The 27,712-nt window shown below is 49.6% G+C and overlaps 1 protein-coding gene across 1 annotated transcript; it reads right to left on the reverse strand.

Annotated features, from left to right (window-relative positions):
- Positions 1-4,112: 4,112 nt before the first annotated feature.
- Positions 4,113-26,979, reverse strand: LOC124046808 (arginase-2, mitochondrial-like). The gene is made up of 8 exons (XM_046367568.1): positions 26,722-26,979; positions 26,543-26,615; positions 21,874-22,048; positions 19,834-19,993; positions 18,758-18,852; positions 10,908-11,012; positions 6,538-6,674; positions 4,113-5,611 (listed from the first exon to the last, which is right to left on the reverse strand). The coding sequence occupies exons 1-8, from the start codon at positions 26,830-26,832 to the stop codon at positions 5,424-5,426; spliced, it is 1,044 nt and encodes a 347-aa protein (XP_046223524.1). The 5' UTR covers positions 26,833-26,979; the 3' UTR covers positions 4,113-5,423.
- Positions 26,980-27,712: the final 733 nt, after the last annotated feature.

Consider the following 27,712-nt stretch of genomic DNA (forward strand, 5'->3'; position numbering starts at 1 on the left):
TGTCTCTGATAGACAGCCCACTACAGCAAGTCTCTGATAGACAGCCCACTACAGCATGTCTCTGATAGACAGCCCACTACAGCAAGTCTCTTCAAAAGTCCCCCAGGCCACTAGGGGCGCCGTCTCTGGATGAGCATTTTCTCATGGCGGAATACAGCTCATTCAATGCTGTCTTCGTGCCAGCCTCTGACTGTGGTGGTATGTAAAACTGCTACAAAGAATACAGATGAAAACTCTCTCGGTAGGTAGTGTGGTCTACAGCTTATCATGAGAAACTCTCCCTCGGGAGTAGAGTAATAGATGTGGAGGTCATCAGTTCACCCACACCGCATCTCACAGAGGCAGTTGGCACCAAAAAGGACAAATGTCCATTGCTCGTGTTTCTTGGCCCAAGTAAGTCTCTTCTTATTGGTGTCCTTTGAGTAGTGGTTTCTTTGCAGCAATTAGACCATGACGGCCTGATTCACACAATCTCCTCTGAACAGTTGATGTTGAGACGTGTCTGTTACTTGAACTCTGTGAAGCATTTATTTGGGCTGCAATTTCTGAGGTTGGTAACTCTAATGAACTTATTCTCTGCAGCAGAGGTAACTCTTGGTCTTCCTTTCCTGTGGCGGTCCTTATGAGAGGCAGTTTCATCACAGTGCTTGATGAAACTTTCAAAGTTCTTGAAATGTTCCGTATTGATGGGCCGTCATGTCTTAAAGTAATGATGGACTGTCATTTCTCTTTGCTTATTTGAGCTGTTCTTGTCATAATATGGACTTAGCCCTATTTTGGTAAAAGACCATCTTCTGTATACCACCCCTACCTTGTCACAACACAATGGATTGAGGAAAGAAATTCCACTAATTATTTTAAGAAGGCACACCTGTTAATTGAAATGCATTCCAGGTGACTACCTCATGAAGCTGGTTGAGAGAATGCCAAGAGTGTGCAAAGCTGTCATCAAGGCAAAAGGGTGGCTACTTTGATTTCGTAACTACACGATTCCATGTGTTATTTCATAGTAACAGAAAAACCCTTGACCGGTAGTGTATGTATTTATGGTGATGCTGTGCTGTGGTTTGTTGAGATGCAAAACACATTTCCCCGAAAGGGACACAATACAGAAATGATTATTATTCAGCTGAAGGGCTAGAATGGAGGCACACATATGGCTCTCTCCCTATTGACAATAGACCTTGATGCAAGACTAAAACCAACTAGACTTGCTCTGCCACATGTCTCAATGGAGACCACAAAGCAAAACACACAGACTGATTTCATTGTGGAAGACTAATTATATATATATATTTACTTTTAAAAATACAGTCATTTAGTGGGCACGTCAAAAAAGGCATTTGTTATATTTAGTAAATAAAAGTTATTTCACTCAGCATTTACCATACAGCCTTTACATACACATTTTAACTTATTAAAAATTAACTGGTCATTTAATACAGTGAATACCCCGACATGGGTTCATAATAGTCATTATTAACTACTACAAATACCCCAACATCATAATAGTCATTATTAACTACGACAAATACCCCAACATCAGTCATTAACTACGACAAATACCCCAACATCAGTCATTAACTACTACAAATACCCCAACATCATAGTCATTATTAACTACTACAAATACCCCAACATCATAATAGTCATTAACTACTACAAATACCCCGACATGGATTCATAGTCATTATTAACTACTACAAATACCCCATCATAAGTCATTATTAACTACTACAAATACCCCAACATCATAGTCATTATTAACTACTACAAATACCCCATCATAAGTCATTATTAACTACTACAAATGCCCCATCATAAGTCATTATTAACTACTACAAATGCCCCATCATAAGTCATTATTAACTACTACAAATACCCCAACATCATAAGTCATTATTAACTACTACAAATGCCCCATCATAAGTCATTATTAACTACTACAAATGCCCCATCATAAGTCATTATTAACTACTACAAATACCCCATCATAAGTCATTATTAACTACTACAAATACCCCAACATCATAGTCATTATTAACTACTACAAATACCCCGACATGGATTCATAGTCATTATTAACTACTACAAATACCCCGACATGGATTCATAGTCATTATTAACTACTACAAATACCCCGACATGGATTCATAGTCATTATTAACTACTACAAATACCCCGACATGGATTCATAGTCATTATTAACTACTACAAATACCCCAACATCATAATTCTTCTGTAGCTCAGTCCTTCTGTAGCTCAGTTGGTAGAGCATGCCGCTTGTAACGCCAGGGTAGTGGGTTCGATCCCCGGGACCACCCATACGTAGAATGTATGCACACATGACTGTAAGTCGCTTTGGATAAAAGCGTCTGCTAAATGGCATATATTATTATTATATTAATAGTCATTATTAACTACTACAAATACCCCATCATAAGTCATTATTAACTACTACAAATACCCCATCATAAGTCATTATTAACTACTACAAATACCCCGACATCAGTCATTATTAACTACTACAAATACCCCATCATAAGTCATTATTAACTACTACAAATACCCCAACATCAGTCATTAACTACTACAAATACCCCAACATCATAATAGTCATTATTAACTACTACAAAACACAATCATTCTAGACAAAAACAAATGATATCAAACCCCACATCTGATCCTAGAGTGCAAACGCATCGCTACGGCAACTCAACTGGCACAGCCACTGGCTCGCTATCCAACCCACACTATGGTCACATTAGTATCATCATTTTATTTTGTTACAACCCTGTTTTACCACTGATCACCCCCTGTGGGGCATACCACTGATCACCCCCTGTGGGGCATACCACTGATCACCGCCTGTGGGGCATACCACTGATCACCCCCTGTGGGGCATACCACTGATCACCCCCTGTGGGGCATACCACTGATCACCCCCTGTGGGGCATACCACTGATCACCGCCTGTGGGGCATACCACTGATCACCCCCTGTGGGGCATACCACTGAGCACCCCCTGTGGGGCATACCACTGATCACCCCCTGCGGGGCATACCACTGATCACCCCTGTGGGGCATACCACTGATCACCCCCTGTGGGGCATACCACTGATCACCCCCTGTGGGGCATACCACTGATCACCCCTGTGGGGCATACCACTGATCACCCCTGTGGGGCATACCACTGATCACCCCTGTGGGGCATACCACTGATCACCCCCTGTGGGGCATACCACTGATCACCCCTGTGGGGCATACCACTGATCACCCCCTGTGGGGCATACCACTGATCACCCCTGTGGGGCATACCACTGATCACCGCCTGTGGGGCATACCACTGAGCACCCCTGTGGGGCATACCACTGAGCACCCCCTGCGGGGCATACCACTGAGCACCCCTGCGGGGCATACCACTGATCACCGCCTGCGGGGCATACCACTGATCACCGCCTGCGGGGCATACCACTGATCACCCCTGCGGGGCATACCACTGAGCACCCCTGTGGGGCATACCACTGAGCACCCCTGTGGGGCATACCACTGAGCACCCCTGTGGGGCATACCACTGAGCACCCCCTGTGGGGCATACCACTGAGCACCCCCTGTGGGGCATACCACTGATCACCCCCTGTGGGGCATACCACTGATCACCCCCTGTGGGGCATACCACTGATCACCCCCTGTGGGGCATACCACTGATCACCCCCTGTGGGGCATACCACTGATCACCCCCTGTGGGGCATACCACTGATCACCGCCTGTGGGGCATACCACTGAGCACCCCCTGTGGGGCATACCACTGAGCACCCCCTGTGGGGCATACCACTGAGCACCCCCTGCGGGGCATACCACTGATCACCGCCTGCGGGGCATACCACTGATCACCGCCTGCGGGGCATACCACTGATCACCCCCTGCGGGGCATACCACTGATCACCCCCTGTGGGGCATACCACTGAGCACCCCCTGTGGGGCATACCACTGAGCACCCCCTGTGGGGCATACCACTGAGCACCCCCTGTGGGGCATACCACTGAGCACCCCTGTGGGGCATACCACTGATCACCCCTGTGGGGCATACCACTGATCACCCCCTGTGGGGCATACCACTGATCACCCCCTGTGGGGCATACCACTGATCACCCCTGTGGGGCATACCACTGATCACCCCCTGTGGGGCATACCACTGATCACCCCCTGTGGGGCATACCACTGATCACCCCCTGTGGGGCATACCACTGATCACCCCCTGTGGGGCATACCACTGATCACCCCCTGTGGGGCATACCACTGATCACCCCCTGTGGGGCATACCACTGATCACCACCTGTGGGGCATACCACTGATCACCCCCTGTGGGGCATACCACTGATCACCCCGTGGGGCATACCACTGATCACCCCGTGGGGCATACCACTGATCACCCCGTGGGGCATACCACTGATCACCGCCTGTGGGGCATACCACTGATCACCGCCTGTGGGGCATACCACTGATCACCGCCTGTGGGGCATACCACTGATCCCCGCCTGTGGGGCATACCACTGATCACCGCCTGTGGGGCATACCACTGATCACCGCCTGTGGGGCATACCACTGATCACCGCCTGTGGGGCATACCACTGATCACCGCCTGTGGGGCATACCACTGATCACCGCCTGTGGGGCATACCACTGATCACCGCCTGTGGGGCATACCACTGATCACCGCCTGTGGGGCATACCACTGATCACCCCCTGTGGGGCATACCACTGATCACCCCCTGTGGGGCATACCACTGATCACCCCCTGTGGGGCATACCACTGATCACCCCCTGTGGGGCATACCACTGATCACCCCCTGTGGGGCATACCACTGATCACCCCCTGTGGGGCATACCACTGATCACATCGAATAGTCAACATTTAAATAGTGGGGCTAGGGAGACTGTCCTGTCAAGGCCAGAGCGACCAGCTGTTGATCACATCAATTACAGTTAAAATTTTATATGTGGGCTTTTAATAGCCTGGGTTACCAGTCTATTTGTACTACTATTTTGCCAGTCTTGTCATGGCAAACAGTTGACATGAAAACAGATCTGGGCCCAGGCTAAAGCTTTTCATCTTAGTAAGTTAGCGATGTAATCCTTGAACAAGGCTTTCCAAGTTCAGTCATGATTGTTTGACTGACTGTTGAACAGGTTGCCATACAGTAATACACACACACACACACACACACACACACACACACACACACACACACACACACACACACACACACACACACACACACACACCTAAATGCTTTGAAACAATTCAACTACAGTTTCAGTGCATCTGTTCTGTGTGTAAAGTCTTTTTTTATTTTAAAAAAATTCAGGAATGCCAATATGTTAAGTCTTTTGAGTTCTAGAATGTGGTTCTAGAATGTGGTTCTAGAGTCGAAGCTGTTCCGTGTCGTCTTTGAGTGTTTGCGACTCCTGGGTGATGGGACCTCCCTCGCGGGTCTGCCCTAGGGCGGATGCGATGACGTCCACCGCCATGGAAGCGGTGCTCGCCACCGCCTCACGACTCGCCCCCAGGGCTGGGTTGACCTCAACAAGGTCCATCACCGACAACAACCCTGGAGATTAGACAAACACAATCTATTAGTTTCAGTTCCTTTTATTTTTTAGATATATATTTTTTTAGAATGTTGCAGACAGAAAATGTACTTCAAAGAATCTTACATATTCAAATGTTCTTGTACCAACAGCATAACTATATAAACCACTCATGCAATGCAATAACTTTTCTCATCCTACCAAGAGTCTTGCATAGCTTGGAGGAAAAGTTTAAGTTTAATGACAGACCTTCCCCCATAATTTCTTATAAATGTATCATTACAGTGTTCCTGTGTTGTGGATCATTATAGCGTGCCCTAACATACCTGTGTTGTGGATCATTATAGCCCTAACATACCTGTGTTGTGGATCATTATAGCCCTAACATACCTGTGTTGTGGATCATTATAGCCCTAACATACCTGTGTTGTGGATCATTATAGCCCTAACATACCTGTGTTGTGGATCATTATAGCCCTAACATACCTGTGTTGTGGATCATTATAGCCCTAACATACCTGTGTTGTGGATCATTATAGCCCTAACATACCTGTGTTGTGGATCATTATAGCCCTAACATAACTGTGTTGTGGATCATTATAGCCCTAACATACCTGTGTTGTGGATCATTATAGCCCTAACATACCTGTGTTGTGGATCATTACAGCCCTAACATACCTGTGTTGTGGATCATTATAGCCCTAACATACCTGTGTTGTGGATCATTATAGCGTGCCCTAACATACCTGTGTTGTGGATCATTATAGCGTGCCCTAACATACCTGTGTTATGGATCATTATAGCGTGCCCTAACATACCTGTGTTGTGGATCATTATAGCCCTAACATACCTGTGTTGTGGATCATTATAGCCCTAACATACCTGTGTTGTGGATCATTATAGCCCTAACATACCTGTGTCGTGGATCATTATAGCCCTATCATACCTGTGTTGTGGATCTCCTCTGTGATCCAGATTCCTTCTCTGTAGGTCAGTCCTCCGTTTACTGGTGTTCCTGTGGCCGGGGCCAAAGACGGGTCCATCGCGTCAATGTCAAAACTCAGATGGATCGGCCGCTGCATCCTATTGGACAAGAGAAGAAGACAATAAGTGTTCAGAATACAGTTCAGTGAATCAATCCACTTTCAACTCAAATTCATCTGTCGCCAGAACACACGCCAACCAGTCGCCCGAACACACGCCAACCAGTCGCCCGAACACACGCCAACCAGTCGCCCGAACACACGCCAACCAGTCGCCAGAACACACTCCAACCAGAACACACTCCAACCAGTCGCCCGAACACACTCCAACCAGTCGCCCGAACACACGCCAACCAGTCGCCCGAACACACGCCAACCAGTCGCCCGAACACACGCCAACCAGTCGCCCGAACACACGCCAACCAGTCGCCGGAACACACGCCAACCAGTCGCCGGAACACACGCCAACCAGTCGCCCGAACACACGCCAACCAGTCGCCCGAACACACGACAACCAGTCGCCCGAACACACGCCAACCAGTCGCCCGAACACACGCCAACCAGTCGCCCGAACACACGCCAACCAGTCGCCCGAACACACTCCAACCAGTCGCCCGAACACACTCCAACCAGTCGCCCGAACACACGCCAACCAGTCGCCGGAACACACTCCAACCAGTCGCCCGAACACACGCCAACCAGTCGCCCGAACACACGCCAACCAGTCGCCCGAACACACTCCAACCAGTCGCCCGAACACACTCCAACCAGAACACACTCCAACCAGTCGCCCGAACACACTCCAACCAGTCGCCCGAACACACTCCAACCAGTCGCCCGAACACACTCCAACCAGTCGCCCGAACACACGCCAACCAGTCGCCCGAACACACGCCAACCAGTCGCCCGAACACACGCCAACCAGTCGCCCGAACACACGCCAACCAGTCGCCCGAACACACGCCAACCAGTCGCCGGAACACACGCCAACCAGTCGCCCGAACACACTCCAACCAGTCGCCCGAACACACTCCAACCAGTCGCCCGAACACACTCCAACCAGTCGCCGGAACACACGCCAACCAGTCGCCGGAACACACGCCAACCAGTCGCCGGAACACACTCCAACCAGTCGCCCGAACACACGCCAACCAGTCGCCGGAACACACTCCAACCAGTCGCCCGAACACACTCCAACCAGTCGCCCGAACACACTCCAACCAGTCGCCCGAACACACTCCAACCAGTCGCCCGAACACACTCCAACCAGTCGCCCGAACACACTCCAACCAGTCGCCCGAACACACTCCAACCAGTCGCCCGAACACACGCCAACCAGTCGCCGGAACACACGCCAACCAGTCGCCGGAACACACTCCAACCAGTCGCCGGAACACACGCCAACCAGTCGCCGGAACACACTCCAACCAGTCGCCGGAACACACTCCAACCAGAACACACTCCAACCAGTCGCCCGAACACACTCCAACCAGTCGCCCGAACACACGCCAACCAGTCGCCCGAACACACGCCAACCAGTCGCCCGAACACACGCCAACCAGTCGCCCGAACACACGCCAACCAGTCGCCCGAACACACGCCAACCAGTCGCCCGAACACACGCCAACCAGTCGCCCGAACACACGCCAACCAGTCGCCCGAACACACGCCAACCAGTCGCCCGAACACACGCCAACCAGTCGCCCGAACACACGCCAACCAGTCGCCCGAACACACGCCAACCAGTCGCCCGAACACACGCCAACCAGAACACACTCCAACCAGAACACACTCCAACCAGAACACACTCCAACCAGAACACACTCCAACCAGAACACACTCCAACCAGAACACACTCCAACCAGTCGCCCGAACACACGAACATACTCCAACCAGTCGCCCGAACACACGCCAACCAGTCGCCGGAACACACGCCAACCAGTCGCCGGAACACACTCCAACCAGTCGCCGGAACACACGCCAACCAGTCGCCGGAACACACGCCAACCAGTCGCCTGAACACACGCCAACCAGTCGCCGGAACACACTCCAACCAGAACACACTCCAACCAGTCGCCCGAACACACGCCAACCAGTCGCCCGAACACACGCCAACCAGTCGCCCGAACACACGCCAACCAGTCGCCCGAACACACGCCAACCAGAACACACTCCAACCAGAACACACTCCAACCAGAACACACTCCAACCAGAACACACTCCAACCAGAACACACTCCAACCAGAACACACTCCAACCAGAACACACTCCAACCAGAACACACTCCAACCAGTCGCCCGAACACACTCCAACCAGAACATACTCCAACCAGTCGCCCGAACACACGCCAACCAGTCGCCGGAACACACGCCAACCAGTCGCCGGAACACACTCCAACCAGTCGCCGGAACACACGCCAACCAGTCGCCGGAACACACGCCAACCAGTCGCCTGAACACACGCCAACCAGTCGCCGGAACACACTCCAACCAGAACACACTCCAACCAGTCGCCCGAACACACGCCAACCAGTCGCCCGAACACACGCCAACCAGTCGCCCGAACACACGCCAACCAGTCGCCCGAACACACGCCAACCAGTCGCCCGAACACACGCCAACCAGTCGCCCGAACACACGCCAACCAGTCGCCCGAACACACGCCAACCAGTCGCCCGAACACACGCCAACCAGTCGCCCGAACACACTCCAACCAGTCGCCCGAACACACGCCAACCAGAACACACTCCAACCAGAACACACTCCAACCAGAACACACTCCAACCAGAACACACTCCAACCAGAACACACTCCAACCAGTCGCCCGAACACACTCCAACCAGTCGCCCGAACACACGCCAACCAGTCGCCCGAACACACGCCAACCAGTCGCCCGAACACACGCCAACCAGTCGCCCGAACACACGCCAACCAGTCGCCCGAACACAGCCAACACACGCCAACCAGTCGCCCGAACAACGCAGTCGCCCGAACACACGCCAACCAGTCGCCCGAACACACGCCAACCAGTCGCCCGAACACACTCCAACCAGTCGCCCGAACACACGCCAACCAGAACACACTCCAACCAGAACACACTCCAACCAGAACACACTCCAACCAGAACACACTCCAACCAGAACACACTCCAACCAGTCGCCCGAACACACTCCAACCAGAACACACTCCAACCAGAACACACTCCAACCAGAACACACTCCAACCAGAACACACTCCAACCAGAACACACTCCAACCAGAACACACTCCAACCAGAACACACTCCAGCCCGAACACACTCCAGCCCGAACACACTCCAACCAGAACACACTCCAACCAGAACACACTCCAACCAGTCGCCCGAACACACTCCAACCAGTCGCCCGAACACACTCCAACCAGTCGCCCGAACACACTCCAACCAGTCGCCAGAACACACTCCAACCAGTCGCCAGAACACACTCCAACCAGTCGCCAGAACACACTCCAACCAGTCGCCCGAACACACTCCAACCAGTCGCCCGAACACACTCCAACCAGTCGCCCGAACACACTCCAACCAGTCGCCCGAACACACTCCAACCAGTCGCCCGAACACACTCCAACCAGTCGCCCGAACACACTCCAACCAGTCGCCAGAACACACTCCAACCAGTCGCCAGAACACACTCCAACCAGAACACACTCCAACCAGAACACACTCCAACCAGAACACACTCCAACCAGTCGCCCGAACACACTCCAACCAGTCGCCCGAACACACTCCAACCAGTCGCCCGAACACACTCCAACCAGTCGCCCGAACACACTCCAACCAGTCGCCCGAACACACTCCAACCAGTCGCCCGAACACACTCCAACCAGTCGCCCGAACACACGCCAACCAGTCGCCCGAACACACTCCAACCAGTCGCCCGAACACACTCCAACCAGTCGCCAGAACACACGCCAACCAGTCGCCCGAACACACTCCAACCAGTCGCCAGAACACACTCCAACCAGTCGCCCGAACACACTCCAACCAGTCGCCCGAACACACGCCAACCAGTCGCCCGAACACACTCCAACCAGTCGCCCGAACACACTCCAACCAGTCGCCAGAACACACGCCAACCAGTCGCCCGAACACACTCCAACCAGTCGCCCGAACACACTCCAACCAGTCGCCAGAACACACTCCAACCAGTCGCCCGAACACACTCCAACCAGTCGCCAGAACACATCTATGGGGCCTAATGTAATTGACACAACAAAAAGGCTCAAAGTCAGTCGTACAGTAAGCTGCTTAGTTAGTTTATAACATCACTCCTTAATCTTTAACAGTAATTCAATGACCTTGACAAGAGGTGGTCGAAAGTGACTTCCATGACTCTCTGGATGCCGAGTCTGTCGAGGTCTCTCATTGTGAAGTACTGGACACCCAAGTCTTTCAGGATGTCGCTGTGAGGAGAGAGGAGAGTAGAATGTCACGAGGAGGGTGTCTGGAAGTGTATTTTAAAAACAGGTGGAATTATGTGGACAGTTGCATTTTTTTCAATTCACATTTTAGGTAATTTAGCAGACACTCTTATCCAGATCAACAACTATCAGGCTACCGGTGTGTACTGCGTGACCACTTTGGCCAATCAGAAGGGAAAAAAACGAATTCACTGTGTCTGCCTTGAGGATGCTCATAAAACTCCACAGACCTCTCTCTCTCTCCCCCCTCTCTGCTCGCTCTCCTCGCTCTCTGCTCGCTCTCCTCGCTCTCTGCTCGCTCTCTCTTCCTCTCCCTCTCCTCTCTCTCCTCGCTCTCTCTCCCTCTCCTCTCTCTCCTCGCTCTCTCTCCCTCTCCTCTCTCTCCCCCCTCTCTGCTCGCTCTCCTCGCTCTTGCGCAGAGGAACCCAGAACGATATGTGACCACTTGGTTAAGGCAACACCGTTTTGCCTAGGACACCCAAACCAGTGGCAACCGCTAAGTCCAAGGAGCCTGGCCGTCTCTGGAAGTTGCTGTAGCCCTGCCTGGGATGGTTAGCCTACATTGTCTATTGGTTGAGACACAGGGCCCGTTCTAGCTTGGTATGTCAGGGTGGGAAACTGGAAATGTAAATTGGGCCAATTTAGAGTTAGTAAGGCATTTGTACTGAACAAAAATATAAATGCAACATGCAACAGTTCATAAGGAAATCAGTTAATTGAAATTAATTCATTAGGCCCTAATCTATGGATTTCACATGACTGGGAATAGAGACGTGCATCTGTTGGTCACTGAGACACTACATGTGGACACCTGCTCGTCGAACATCTCATTCTAAAATCATGGGCATTAATATGGAGTTGGTCCTCCCCCTTTTCTGCTAGATTCGTCAGACTGCCAGACGGTGAAGCGTGATTCATCACTCCAGATCCTGGCACTGTCCAATCAGCAACTTGCTGTCCAATCAGCAACTTGCTGTCCAATCAGCAACTTTTACTTAAAATGACATTTTATCAAGATCTGTTTGCCTATGCCGAATAGTCATATTATTATTAATATTATTATTATAAATAGAAGAGTATCACTTCTCACAACGGTGCTCTTTTAGTAAAGTTAGATCAAAGCTGAATCAATGGCTTGCAAGATCACATAATTATTCATTCATACATTTTACATAATAGAACTGTATATACACTAAATACAAGAAAAGCTAATTGTCACGTTCTGACCTTAGTTCTTTTATTATGGAGTTGGACCCCCCCTTGCTGCTATAACAGCCTCCACTTTTCAGGGAAGTCATTTTATTATGTCTTTGTTTTAGTATGGTCAGGGCGTGAGTTGGGTGGGTTATCTATGTTCCTTTTTCTATGTTTTGCTATTTCTGTTTTTGGCCTGGTATGGTTCTCAGAGGCAGCTGTTTATCATTGTCCCTGATTGAGAACCATATTTAGGTAGCCTGGGTTTCACTTTTGAGTTGTGGGTGATTGTTTCCTGTTGTGTGTGTGTCTGCTGCACCAGCCAGAACTGTTTCCTGTTGTGTGTGTGTGTCTGCTGCACCAGCCAGAACTGTTTCCTGTTGTGTGTGTGTCTGCTGCACCAGCCAGAACTGTTTCCTGTTGTGTGTGTGTCTGCTGCACCAGCCAGAACTGTTTCCTGTTGTGTGTGTCTGCTGCACCAGCCAGAACTGTTTCCTGTTGTGTGTGTGTCTGCTGCACCAGCCAGAACTGTTTCCTGTTGTGTGTGTGTCTGCTGCACCAGCCAGAACTGTTTCCTGTTGTGTGTGTGTCTGCTGCACCAGCCAGAACTGTTTCCTGTTGTGTGTGTGTCTGCTGCACCAGCCAGAACTGTTTCCTGTTGTGTGTGTGTCTGCTGCACCAGCCAGAACTGTTTCCTGTTGTGTGTGTGTCTGCTGCACCAGCCAGAACTGTTTCCTGTTGTGTGTGTGTCTGCTGCACCAGCCAGAACTGTTTCCTGTTGTGTGTCTGCACCAGCCAGAACTGTTTCCTGTTGCGTGTCTGCTGCACCAGCCAGAACTGTTTCCTGTTGTTTCTCTTCGTTATATTTTGTTATCTCCGTGTTCATTTTAATAAATATGGACCACGCTGTACCTTGGTCCTCACCTTCTCCCACCAACAACGGCTGTTACACTAATAGTTAACACCATCTGCTTACCAAACAGTCATTCAATAACATTTAAATGCCTATTCCCGTGAAACTGATTGAGATCAATCAACTGATCTGGCATAGAGCAACACATGCAGATACAATCTGGATAAGACAGGAATAATTATCATTCCGTTTCTACGATAAAACATTAGGAATTATCATTCACGATTGACAGTGATGATGGCCTATTTTGAAACGAGGTAGCCTATGCCTAACCTGGTGTTTGAGGGTATGAAACATTTTAATTTCTCTTTAGACAATAGCCTGTGTGTGGGCATAGCCACATGTTGCAATTGAAACTATTACACTCAACGGAACGACTTGATTAGTGTAGTGTCAACAACGCAGCCACTGCCAGCTAGCCTACTTCAGCAGTACTGTATCATTTTAATCATTTTAGTCAATAAGACTCTTGCTACGTAAGCTTAACTTCCTGAACATTCAAGACGTGTAGTCCACTTGTCATTCCAATCTCCTTTGCATTAGCGTAGCCTCTTCTGTAGCCTGTCAACTATGTGTCTGTCTATCCCTGTTCTCTCCTCTCTGCACAGACCATACAAACGCTCCACACCGCGTGGCCGCGGCCACCCTAATCTGGTGGTCCCAGCGCGCACGACCCACGTGGAGTTCCAGGTCTCCGGTAGCCTCTGGAATTGCCGATCTGCGGTCAACAAGGCAGAGTTCATCTCAGCCTATGCCTCCCTCCAGTCCCTTGACTTCTTGGCACTGACGGAAACATGGATCACCACAGACAACACTGCTACTCCTACTGCTCTCTCTTCGTCCGCCCACGTGTTCTCGCACACCCCGAGAGCTTCTGGTCAGCGGGGTGGTGGCACCGGGATCCTCATCTCTTCCAAGTGGTCATTCTCTCTTTCTCCCCTTACCCATCTGTCTATCGCCTCCTTTGAATTCCATGCTGTCACAGTTACCAGCCCTTTCAAGCTTAACATCCTTATCATTTATCGCCCTCCAGGTTCCCTCGGAGAGTTCATCAATGAGCTTGATGCCTTGATAAGCTCCTTTCCTGAGGACGGCTCACCTCTCACAGTGCTGGGCGACTTTAACCTCCCCACGTCTACCTTTGACTCATTCCTCTCTGCCTCCTTCTTTCCACTCCTCTCCTCTTTTGACCTCACCCTCTCACCTACCCCCCCTACTCACAAGGCAGGCAATACGCTCGACCTCATCTTTACTAGATGCTGTTCTTCCACTAAACCTCATTGCAACTCCCCTCCAAGTCTCCGACCACTACCTTGTATCCTTTACCCTCTCGCTCTCATCCAACACCTCCCACACTGCCCCTACTCGGATGGTATCGCGCCGTCCCATCCTTCGCTCTCTCTCCCCCGCTACTCTCTCCTCTTCCATCCTATCATCTCTTCCCTCTGCTCAAACCTATCTCCTGATTCTGCCTCCTCAACCCTCCTCTCCTCCCTTTCTGCATCCTTTGACTCTCTATGTCCCCTATCCTCCAGGCCGGCTCGGTCCTCCCCTCCCGCCCCGTGGCTCGACGACTCATTGCGAGCTCACAGAACAGGGCTCCGGGCAGCCGAGCGGAAATGGAGGAAAACTCGCCTCCCTGCGGACCTGGCATCCTTTCACTCCCTCCTCTCTACATTTTCCTCCTCTGTCGCTGCTGCTAAAGCCATTTTCTACCACTCTAAATTCCAAGCATCTGCCTCTAACCCTAGGAAGCTCTTTGCCACCTTCTCCTCCCTCCTGAATCCTCCTCCCCCTCCTCCTCCCTCTCTGCAGATGACTTCGTCAACCATTTTGAAAAGAAGGTCGACATCCGATCCTCGTTTGCTAAGTCAAACGGCACCGCTGGTTCTGCTCACACTGCCCTACCCTGTGCTCTGACCTCTTTCTCCCCTCTCTCTCCAGATGAAATCTCGCGTCTTGTGACGGCCGGCCGCCCAACAACCTGCCCGCTTGACCCTATCCCCTCCTCTCTTCTCCAGACCATTTCCGGAGACCTTCTCCCTTACCTCACCTCGCTCATCAACTCATCCCTGACCGCTGGCTACGTCCCTTCCGTCTTCAAGAGAGCGAGAGTTGCACCCCTTCTGAAAAAACCTACACTCGATCCCTCCGATGTCAACAACTACAGACCAGTATCCCTTTCTTTTCTCTCCAAAACTCTTGAACGTGCCGTCCTTGGCCAGCTCTCCCGCTATCTCTCTCTGAATGACCTTCTTGATCCAAATCAGTTAGGTTTCAAGACTAGTCATTCAACTGAGACTGCTCTTCTCTGTATCACGGAGGCGCTCCGCACTGCTAAAGCTAACTCTCTCTCCTCTGCTCTCATCCTTCTAGACCTATCGGCTGCCTTCGATACTGTGAACCATCAGATCCTCCTCTCCACCCTCTCCGAGTTGGGCATCTCCGGCGCGGCCCACGCTTGGATTGCGTCCTACCTGACAGGTCGCTCCTACCAGGTGGCGTGGCGAGAATCTGTCTCCTCACCACGCGCTCTCACCACTGGTGTCCCCCAGGGCTCTGTTCTAGGCCCTCTCCTATTCTCGCTATACACCAAGTCACTTGGCTCTGTCATAACCTCACATGGTCTCTCCTATCATTGCTATGCAGACGACACACAATTAATCTTCTCCTTTCCCCCTTCTGATGACCAGGTGGCGAATCGCATCTCTGCATGTCTGGCAGACATATCAGTGTGGATGACGGATCACCACCTCAAGCTGAACCTCGGCAAGACGGAGCTGCTCTTCCTCCCGGGGAAGGACTGCCCGTTCCATGATCTCGCCATCACGGTTGACAACTCCATTGTGTCCTCCTCCCAGAGCGCTAAGAACTTTGGCGTGATCCTGGACAACACCCTGTCGTTCTCAACTAACATCAAGGCGGTGGCCCGTTCCTGTAGGTTCATGCTCTACAACATCCGCAGAGTACGACCCTGCCTCACACAGGAAGCGGCGCAGGTCCTAATCCAGGCACTTGTCATCTCCCGTCTGGATTACCGCAACTCGCTGTTGGCTGGGCTCCCTGCCTGTGCCATTAAACCCCTACAACTCATCCAGAACGCCGCAGCCCGTCTGGTGTTCAACCTTCCCAAGTTCTCTCACGTCACCCCGCTCCTCCGCTCTCTCCACTGGCTTCCAGTTGAAGCTCGCATCCGCTACAAGACCATGGTGCTTGCCTACGGAGCTGTGAGGGGAACGGCACCTCAGTACCTCCAGGCTCTGATCAGGCCCTACACCCAAACAAGGGCACTGCGTTCATCCACCTCTGGCCTGCTCGCCTCCCTACCACTGAGGAAGTACAGTTCCCGCTCAGCCCAGTCAAAACTTTATCGCTGCTCTGGCCCCCCAATGGTGGAACAAACTCCCTCACGACGCCAGGACAGCGGAGTCAATCACCACCTTCCGGAGACACCTGAAACCCCACCTCTTTAAGGAATACCTAGGATAGGATAAGTAATCCTTCTCACCCGCCCCCCCCCCCTTTAAGATTTAGATGCACTATTGTAAAGTGACTGTTCTACTGGATGTCATAAGGTGAATGCACCAATTTGTAAGTCGCTCTGGATAAGAGCGTCTGCTAAATGACTTAAATGTAATGTAAATGTAAATGAGGACACATTTTTTCAAATCATATTCTATAATGATAGGCTATTCAATAGACCTACATCTGCCGTTAAAACTTTGCCGTAATGATGATGTCATTCACATTTTGTTTGCGCTCTCTCACCTCAAAACAATAACTTATAAGCAGTGGTGTATAGCTAAGTATAACTAAGAAATATAGGATGTGTCCAATAGATTAGATCCAGCTATGTATTTGGTTTGCTAACTTGCTAGCGAAGTGGCTATATGTCAAGATCAAGCTTCATGGTGACAGCAGAGACATTCAATCCCCTTCCTTGGATCGAGATTAGTTTGAATACCAGACTCTCTCGCTGAAGTTCCACTCCTTGCCAAAGATACTGGCTTTTGGATACGCGCTGGATTTACAGTAGAGTTGCTCATCGGTTGTTGGAAATAACATTAATATTTTCTATGACAACATGTGGAGCCTCAAATAGAATTAGAATTATAACAAAGTAAAACCACAAACATTTAGCTGTTAGCTAGTTACTGCTAGTTACAGCGGGGAGAACAAGTATTTGATAACCTGCAAAATCGGCAGTGTTTCCTACTTACAAATCATGTAGAGGTCTGTAATATTTATTATAGGTACAGTTAAACTGTGAGAGACGGAATCTAAAACAAAAATTCAGAAAATCACATTGTATGATTTTTAAGTAATTGATTTGCATTTTATTGACCGTGACCAGCCTTTCAAAGCACTTCACGGCTACAGTGAGTGCTTCAGGTCGGTAGTCATTTAGGCAGGTTACCTTCGCTTTCTTGGGCACAGGGACTATGGTGGTCTGCTTGAGACATGTAGGTATTACAGACTGGGTCAGGTTGAGACATGTAGGTATTACAGACTGGGTCAGGTTGAGACATGTAGGTATTACAGACTGGGTCAGGGAGAGGTTGAAAATGTCAGTATAGTAAAGGTGTTCTAGAGTATTTTTTGTCAGGTTGCACATGTGACATGCTGGTAGAAATGAGGTAAAACAGATTTAAGTTTGCCTGCATTAAAGTCTCCGGCCACCAGGAGTGCAGCTTCTGGATGAGCATTTTCTTGTTTGCTTATGGCCCTATACAGCTCGTCGATTGCAGTCTTAGTGCCAGCATCGGTCTGTGGTGGTAAATAGACGGCTACGAAAAATATATTTGAGAACTCTCTTGGTAGATAGTGTGATCTACAGCTTATCATGAGGTAGTCTACCTCAGGCGAGCAATACATCGAGACTTACTTAACATTAGACATCTCCACACCAGCTGTGATTTACCAATAGACACATTATTCTCCAGTGATTGCACGTTGGCCAATAGGATGGACGGTAGAGGCCGGTTACCCACTTGCCCCTCCGCATCCCTTGCCGGACGTGCCTGTTCTGTCCTGCCGATGCAGATCCCAGCTAACTGTACATTATCCATGTCGTCATTCAGCCACGACTCGGTGAAACATAAGATATTACCTTTTTTTAATGTCCGGTTGGGTAGGATAGTCTTGAACGGAGCTCATCCAGTTTATTCTCCAGTGATTGCACGTTGGCCAATAGGATGGACGGTAGAGGCCGGTAACCCACAGAGATGGTATGAACATCTAAATACTGCCCAACCTTAGTATACTGTGGTATGTGGTTGAATGCACCAAGTTCAACTATAGATAAGTCGCTCTGGATAAGAGAGTCTGCTAATTTTTATGTATTTATTTCACCTTTATTTAACCAGGTAGGCAAGTTGAGAACAAGTTCTCATTTACAATTGCGACCCTGACCAAGATAAAGCAAAGCAGTTTGACTCAAACAACAGAGAGTTACACATGGAGTAAAACAAACATAGTCAATAATACAGTATAAACAAGTCTATATACACACAATAATATACAAAATGACTAAAATGTCAAATGTAATGTGTTTTAACTGTGTTATAAATGGTAGTGTACAGAGTAGTGTACTTGGTAGTGTACAGAGCAGTGTACTTACTACTCTCCAGGGTCGACGTCTCTCAGGCCAATGTAGACCAGGTCCTTAGCCGACAGGAAGGGCTTCATCCAGCTGAACCCTGGCAGCTCTGGCATCTACAGACAACAACAGATAACAGGTCAGTATCAGAGGGAGAGCAGTAAGGCTGTAGTGAGAATATAGCCTGGTATCCAGATCTGTTAGTGCTTTATAGCCAACTCTATGGTCACTGAGGTTGTAGTGAGAATATAGCCTGGTATCCAGATCTGTTAGTGCTGTATAGCCAACTCTATGGTCACTGAGGTTGTAGTGAGAATATAGCCTGGTATCCAGATCTGTTAGTGCTGTAGAGCAAACTCTATGGTCACTGAGGCTGTAGTGAGAACATAGCCTGGTATCCAGAATTGTTAGTGCTGTAGAGCCAACTATATGGTTACTGAGGCTGTAGTGAGAACATAGCCTGGTATCCAGATTTGTTAGTGCTGTATAGCCAGGTTGCACATGTGGTCACTATGGTCACTGAGGCTGTAGTGATTATATATCCTGGTATCCAGATCTGCTAGTGCTGTATAGCCAACTCTATGGTCACTGAGGCGGTAGGTAAAATATAGCCTGGTATCCAGATCTGCTAGCGCTGTATAGCCAACTCTATGGTCACTGAGGCGGTAGGTAAAATATAGCCTGGTATCCAGATCTGCTAGCACTGTATAGCCAACTCTATGGTCACTGAGGCGGTAGGTAAAATATAGCCTGGTATCCAGATCTGCTAGTGCTGTATAGCCAACTATGGTCACTGAGGCTGTAGGTAAAATATAGCCTGGTATCCAGATCTGCTAGTGCTGTATAGCCAACTCTATGGTCACTGAGGCGGTAGGTAAAATATAGCCTGGTATCCAGATCTGCTAGTGCTGTATAGCCAACTCTATGGTCTGAGGCCACGGGGGGGGACCACTTGGATATGACACCTTCATTTGAAACCCACAGACTTCCTGGTGGTTACCCAGGCAACCAGAGACGTAAGCATGGTCTTGGCGTTAGGGATCAGGACAGTGAGAAGTAACAAAGCCATGTCTAACCAAACTCCTCTGTCATCTTACCTTGTTCTGCAGCTCTTTCAGCATAAAGGCAACCGACTGTCCGTGCAGGTTCCCTGAGGGCGAGGTGAGGGGCGTGTTTATGTCGGCGTGGGCGTCGACCCAGATCAGACACAGGTCAGGACACTGCCGGGCGTGGCCTTCCACTGAACCAATGGCCAGGCTGCGGGGGGAGAGAGAGAGATCAGGAAGGGGGTTAGAATCCAATCTCCATTATTAATAGATTTTAATTACCTGTAATACATTCTGCCCCCCGGGCAACGCTGACTGTTACACAACCCACTGACTGTGTTTATATTCAACCTTTATATAACTAGGCAAGTCAATTCAGAACAAATTCTTATTTTCAATGATGGCCTAGGAACAGTGGGTCAACTGCCTTGCTCAGGGGAACAGTGGGTCAACTGCCTTGCTCAGGGGAACAGTGGGTCAACTGCCTTGCTCAGGGGAACAGTGGGTCAACTGCCTTGCTCAGGGGAACAGTGGGTCAACTGCCTTGCTCAGGGGAACAGTGGGTCAACTGCCTTGCTCAGGGAACAGTGGGTCAACTGCCTTGCTCAGGGAACAGTGGGTCAACTGCCTTGCTCAGGGGAACAGTGGGTCAACTGCCTTGCTCAGGGGAACAGTGGGTCAACTGCCTTGCTCAGGGGAACAGTGGGTCAACTGCCTTGCTCAGGGAACAGTGGGTCAACTGCCTTGCTCAGGGGAACAGTGGGTCAACTGCCTTGCTCAGGGGAACAGTGGGTCAACTGCCTTGCTCAGGGGAACAGTGGGTCAACTGCCTTGCTCAGGGGAACAGTGGGTCAACTGCCTTGCTCAGGGAACAGTGGGTCAACTGCCTTGCTCAGGGGAACAGTGGGTCAACTGCCTTGCTCAGGGGAACAGTGGGTCAACTGCCTTGCTCAGGGGAACAGTGGGTCAACTGCCTTGCTCAGGGGAACAGTGGGTCAACTGCCTTGCTCAGGGGAACAGTGGGTCAACTGCCTTGCTCAGGGGAACAGTGGGTCAACTGCCTTGCTCAGGGAACAGTGGGTCAACTGCCTTGCTCAGGGGAACAGTGGGTCAACTGCCTTGCTCAGGGGAACAGTGGGTCAACTGCCTTGCTCAGGGGAACAGTGGGTCAACTGCCTTGCTCAGGGGAACAGTGGGTCAACTGCCTTGCTCAGGGGAACAGTGGGTCAACTGCCTTGCTCAGGGGAACAGTGGGTCAACTGCCTTGCTCAGGGGAACAGTGGGTCAACTGCCTTGCTCAGGGGAACAGTGGGTCAACTGCCTTGCTCAGGGGAACAGTGGGTCAACTGCCTTGCTCAGGGAACAGTGGGTCAACTGCCTTGCTCAGGGGAACAGTGGGTCAACTGCCTTGCTCAGGGGAACAGTGGGTCAACTGCCTTGCTCAGGGGAACAGTGGGTCAACTGCCTTGCTCAGGGGAACAGTGGGTCAACTGCCTTGCTCAGGGGAACAGTGGGTCAACTGCCTTGCTCAGGGGAACAGTGGGTCAACTGCCTTGCTCAGGGGAACAGTGGGTCAACTGCCTTGCTCAGGGGAACAGTGGGTCAACTGCCTTGCTCAGGGGAACAGTGGGTCAACTGCCTTGCTCAGGGGAACAGTGGGTCAACTGCCTTGCTCAGGGGAACAGTGGGTCAACTGCCTTGCTCAGGGGAACAGTGGGTCAACTGCCTTGCTCAGGGGAACAGTGGGTTAACTGCCTTGCTCAGGGGAACAGTGGGTTAACTGCCTTGTTCAGGGGGCAGAACGACAGATTTTTACCTCGTCAGTTCGGGGATTCGACCTTTCAACCTTTTGGTTACAAGTCCAACGCTCTAACCACTAGGCTACCTGCCGCCCCTAACCCGGCCAAACCCTCCCCTAACCCGGCCAAACCCCCCCTAACCTGTATGACGCTGGGCCAATTGTGTGCCGCCCCATGTCTAAGGTCCTAAGCCTGCCTAATGCTTAATTTCCTAACACTGTCAATGTTGCTAAAATAAAAATACCGTGTTGGTTCTCTGAGAACATGAAAGGGTTGTTGTTGTGGTATGTACCTGTGGTCTCCTCCCAGCATGATGGTAGTGTGTCCGGCTCCCACCGCGTTGCTGACGGCCCCTGACAGCAGTTTGTTAGCTCTGCCCACAGTGCGAGGGAAGGGGACGTGCATGTAGGGCTCGTCCTTCTCCAGATACTGGAAGCTCAGGTCTCCAAAGTCATGCACTGGGTAATCTGCACAAGGAAATAAAAAGGTACGGGTTTACTACACACTGGCTTAATTCAACAGCAAATGGTATGGATGAATTGGAGCATGAATGGTAATGTAGCAGATGGCTTAGTGCAGCTAGAAGTACTGTGGCCCCGGATCCTGAGAGCTAGAAGTACTGTGGCCCCGGATCCTGAGAGCTAGAAGTACTGTGGCCCCGGATCCTGAGAGCTAGAAGTACTGTGGCCCCGGATCCTGAGAGCAAGAAGTACTGTGGCCCCGGATCCTGAGAGCAAGAAGTACTGTGGCCCCGGATCCTGAGAGCAAGAAGTACTGTGGCCCCGGATCCTGAGAGCAAGAAGTACTGTGGCCCCGGATCCTGAGAGCTAGAAGTACTGTGGCCCCGGATCCTGAGAGCAAGAAGTACTGTGGCCCCGGATCCTGAGAGCAAGAAGTACTGTGGCCCCGGATCCTGAGAGCAAGAAGTACTGTGGCCCCGGATCCTGAGAGCAAGAAGTACTGTGGCCCCGGATCCTGAGAGCTAGAAGTACTGTGGCCCCGGATCCTGAGAGCTAGAAGTACTGTGGCCCCGGATCCTGAGAGCAAGAAGTACTGTGGCCCCGGATCCTGAGAGCTAGAAGTACTGTGGCCCCGGATCCTGAGAGCTTGAAGTACTGTGGCCCCGGATCCTGAGAGCTAGAAGTACTATGTCCCCAGATCCTGATCCTGAGAGCTAGAAGTACTGCGGCCCCAGATCCTGATCCTGAGAGCAAGAAGTACTGTGGCCCCGGATCCTGAGAGCTAGAAGTACTGTGGCCCCTGATCCTGAGAGCTAGAAGTACTGTGGCCCCAGATCCTGAGAGCAAGAAGTACTGTGGCCCCAGATCCAGAGAGCTAGGAGTACTATGTCCCCAGATCCTGATCCTGAGAGCTAGAAGTACTGCGGCCCCAGATCCTGATCCTGAGAGCTAGAAGTACTGCGGCCCCAGATCCTGAGAGCAAGAAGTAGTGTGTCCCCAGATCCTGAGAGCTAGAAGTACTTTGTCCCCAGATCCTGAGAGCTATAAGTACTGTGGCACCAGATCCTGAGAGCTAGAAGTACTGTGGCCCCAGATCCTGAGAGCTAGAAGTACTGTGTCCCCGGATCCTGAGAGCTAGAAGTACTGTGGCCCCGGATCCTGAGAGCTAGAAGTACTGTGGCCCCGGATCCTGAGAGCTAGAAGTACTGTGGCCCCGGATCCTGAGAGCTAGAAGTACTGTGTCCCCAGATCCTGAGAGCTAGAAGTACTGTGTCCCCAGATCCTGAGAGCTAGAAGTACTGTGGCCCCGGATCATGAGAGCAAGAAGTACTGTGTCCCCAGATCCTGATCCTGAGAGCAAGAAGTACTGTGGCCCCGGATCCTGAGAGCAAGAAGTACTGTGGCCCCAGATCCTGAGAGCTAGAAGTACTGTGTCCCCGGATCCTGAGAGCTAGAAGTACTGTGTCCCCAGCTCCTGAGAGCTAGAAGTACTGTGACCCCAGCTCCTGAGAGCTAGAAGTACTGTGACCCCAGCTCCTGAGAGCTAGAAGTACGGTGGCCCCAGATTCATGAATGGCCTTAGCCAGTTCGTGCCCCAGTTTGTCAGCGCAGCATTTCCACTGTCACCTTAAGCGTTAGGTAGACTACATGTCTTTGAGGCATTAGTTCAACTCTTTCTCCAGGCTCTGATGTCCAAACCCTCTAACCTGGCTCTCCTCACACACCCCTCTCCTATCATCTCTGATGTCCAATCCCCTTTACCCTGGCTCTTCTCACACACCCCTCTCCTATCATCTCTGATGTCCAATCCCCTTTACCCTGGCTCTCCTCACACACCCCTCTCCTATCATCTCTGATGTCCAATCCCCTTTACCCTGGCTCTTCTCACACACCCCTCTCCTATCATCTCTGATGTCCAATCCCCTTTACCCTGGCTCTCCTCACACACCCCTCTCCTATCATCTTTGATTGATGAGGTGGAGTCATTCAAGCCGTTTGCTGGAACCGCTGTCTGTCTGGGCACTACTTTCCACGTGTCCCATTTCCCATGCGTGTCCTCTCAGGTTTCTCTAAGACCAGATCACCCTCTGATACCACGGCAACGGCAGAGTAAACAGAGGCATTACTCCAGAAAGTGGGCTGCGCCGACGCTACTGGTATTGGCACCACGGACTAATGACTTATGAGTTGAAGTAAACCAGAAATTTGAGGCGCCACTTGTATGTGACAATGTTCCATTTGATAGCGGTGTCGTGTCACTCTGCTGGTCGGGAGGGGACCAATCTGGTGCCCCCGTTACCATCTAAGACAGGGGTGGAAAACTCCAGTCCTCAGGGGCCAGAGTAGTGTCACACACACGATTCTTAGAAAACACAGCTGATTAAACGAATTGCATTCTAAACTGAAGATCACAAATATTTGATTTTTGGAGTCAGGTGTGTTGACTGGGGCAAAAGTGTCACACCAATCAGGTCCCCTTGGGGAGCTGGAATTGCTCTCCCTGATCTAAGATCTCTCCCCATGTTACCACCTTAGACCCCTGGACAGGAATAGCTCAACCCAGTGCCTCTCTGTTAATGTAATCATAATCTAATATGTTTTTGAACTTGACTCAATGTCAGTGATATTTAATGCAGTTGACAGGGCTAGAGTTTCCCTTCTTGGCAAGTGCACAATGTCTGATCATCTCAGCTATAAGGAGGATACAATTTATAGTCTCCCTGTTGCTAAAATGGCATCAGCAGAAGGCTATTTACTTTCCATACTTTTGTTTTGAATAAACTGCCTATTTTAGCAGTTTGAAGTCCACTTTTAGAGACAACTAAAATAGCACCATATGTACATGCTTGGGCACAGCAGGAGATGTCTATAGAAAGCTTTGGACTAGACTATAGGCCATACTCAAGGATGAGTAAAATGGAACATTTCGTTCCCAGGGAGCTGCAAATTACAATTGAGGCCCATTCAGACTAGGCACAACACTACACCTACAACTAGGCTAGATCAAAGGTTTTAGGCTAGTAATCTTCATAAAATGATCGGGTTTCTTAAAGACTATGGAGGTTTGATGTCTTTACAAAAAGTATGTCAGTCGTCTCCATCCAACAAAGGGGGAAAAAACGGCCATCTAAAGTTCCGCTTCTCGTATTACACCGACTGCCGGCCACAGGAACCGTGGATTGCATAACTGGCTAAAAACGGACAAGAAGCTCCGTTGTCCTGCCTCGAGCGCTCTCCAGCTGAGTGCTCAGGGACACAAACCGAGCTAAGATTACAGGGACATGACTTGCACATTCCAGAACTGAACCTCTACTTGAAGGGAAAATCTTTATTATGAGATTGTGTGTGATAAATATCCACCCTGGGACATCCCAGTCCTCTTTTTTGTTGTTTTTTGTTGAATGAATGGATAATAATCTACTGGTTTAGAAGGGTAACCTAGTTGCCTGACGAAAAGAGTGCGTATCTTTGCTCAGACCGGTCCCCATTCTCGCCAGGCGGATGGGTTATCTGGCACATCAAACACTGTTTCTAGACTAACCAACTAACTGACCAACACAGTCTCACAATCAATTCGTGCATCTATGTACAAAATGCATTTCAGCAAATGTCGTGCGTTTTTGTCTGGCTTAATTCGTGAGGCTGGGCTGAACTGATGCATGGCTCGTTTAGCTGATAAATAGCCGTTCAATGGGGGATTCCTAGCCTAGCCTGATAGGTTTCTCTTCATCACAATTAGGATCTGACCACATATGTATGACTTGATCATAATCCATTGGTTTAGAAGTGGCAGCATTTTGTCTGACGAAATGTGTGCCCCTCCTTGAGCAGATTCGTCAATGGTCGTTAAAAAAAAGTCCGTGGTTTACTCTAGATTGGAAACCACAGTCTGGGTGTTTACTGTCACATGGAGCCGGCTGTGTGATGCAGTTACTCACAAAAAAAACAAAAAGTTCGTTTCGTCTTTCAAGCTTTCAAGGCAGCGATAGGGCCCCCTATTCAACTATGATAGGCAGAAGTGTACAAAGGGAATGCTGTAATGGGAGGAGATAATTTGTTTTTCGGAGAAAGCTCTGTTCATGCCGGCCCCGGGAACGGTTGATTGCATAACTGACTGTACAGTGACGACAGCAGACTTGCCCATCCTTTGTCGCCCGTGTGACCAATAAAACCGTTCTTTTAATTACAAGAACGTTATCCTTTTAGACAAAACAAAAAAAAATATGTGTTGATTGCCAGCTTTCAAGGTCTGAGCAATACCGGTGTTTGATTTCGTTGTTTGACAATATTAGACAATACACACTTATGTTAAAGACTGCCGTAACACACAGCCTATAGCCCAATGCTTCACTTCCGAGAACTGAATGACTCAGGGAAGCAGCTCTTGCATGAATCATTAACCTATTTTAGCGTTAGAATAAGTATTACCAGATCATTTTAGTTCAACAGTACATTTAGCAGTTTGTTTTTAACACATTAATAAGATGTTCCATCTCTTACCCAGATTTGAAAGCCTCTCGATCAGACCGGCATCCCTGATGGCTTTGGGTCCATGTTCCACCCCTCTTCTTTTCTAAAGAAAAATAACTAAGTTCAATAATCGCTGGTAAAAGAAATAACCTTATATAAATAGCCATATTAAAACGAATGGTTTCTAAAAGGATGAGCTTTTTCCTTACTTGTCCTTTTGAGAATGGTGCTCCTAAAACAGCCACAGAATGCGCTCTGCTCTGACAGGTATTGTTGAGTTGAGTCCGTAGAAGACGACGCAGTGACCCTCTTAAAGCCATTTGAAAATCCTATTTCATTTATCAGTTGACTTCAAAATAATTTATAACAACCGTTTAACGACCAAGGCTGAGATTCAAAAGTGGATTCAAACGCTCTTCTTGTAGGATCCCACTCTGACGATGGTGACGCTTTGATGTGAGCGCACGTCGGGGGATGGTTTTATGCTCTTATGATTTCATTAATATTAATGAGGGGGGTGAATGGCGGTCAGGATTAAGAGCAAGATCAACTGAAATTTGTCTCTAAATACCTTGTAGAGTTTGAAAATATATTAACCACATATCATATGCAAATTCACCCAATGCCACGCTTTAAATCTGAAAACACAATCATTAATTATGTGTCCTTATTCATAAATCCCGTTACCTCATGAAGGAAAACATGCGTCAATACTGTAAACGACACCTTCGAACTAGCCAATGAGATGTATCCAATAGATGGGTTTGTTCCAAAGGCGTGTCTTGTGTTTCCAAAATGCACCCATTGGCCCGCAATTTCTAAGGGGCAGACATTTTTTTAGATGTTCCTTTATTTAAATTGGCAAGTCAGTTAAAAACAAATTATTATTTACAATGACAGCCTAGGAACGTTGGACTAGTAACCGAAATGTTGCAAGTTCATATCCCGAGTTGACAAGGTACAAATTTGTCGTTCTGCCCCTGAACAGGCAGTTAACCCACTGTTCCAAGGCCGTCATTGAAAATAAGAATTTGTTCTTAACTGACTTGCCTAGTTAAATAAAGGTACGTCAAACAGTGTGTTAACTGCCTGTTCAGGGGCAGAACGACTGATTTTTACCTTGTCAGCTCTGGGATTCGACCATGCAACCTTTCGGTTACTAGTCCAACGCTCTAAGCTACCTGCCGCCCCAAATTCCAC

The sequence above is a fragment of the Oncorhynchus gorbuscha genome, linkage group LG10 (genome assembly GCF_021184085.1).
Source record: "Oncorhynchus gorbuscha isolate QuinsamMale2020 ecotype Even-year linkage group LG10, OgorEven_v1.0, whole genome shotgun sequence".
Classification (NCBI taxonomy): Eukaryota; Metazoa; Chordata; class Actinopteri; order Salmoniformes; family Salmonidae; genus Oncorhynchus; species Oncorhynchus gorbuscha.

What these genes read in the sequence shown, in the direction of transcription:
- LOC124046808 (XM_046367568.1), bottom strand. Translation starts at nt 26,832, where the DNA reads ATGGCTTTAAGAGGGTCACTGCGTCGTCTTCTACGGACTCAACTCAAC. An exon ending in CACCATTCTCAAAAGGACAA is followed by an intron (nt 26,616 to 26,721) that starts GTAAGGAAAAAG and finishes ATTTTTCTTTAG; the next exon opens with AAAAGAAGAGGGGTGGAACA. An exon ending in GACGTCGACCCTGGAGAGTA is followed by an intron (nt 11,013 to 18,757) that starts GTAAGTACACTG and finishes CTCTCCTCACAG; the next exon opens with CGACATCCTGAAAGACTTGG.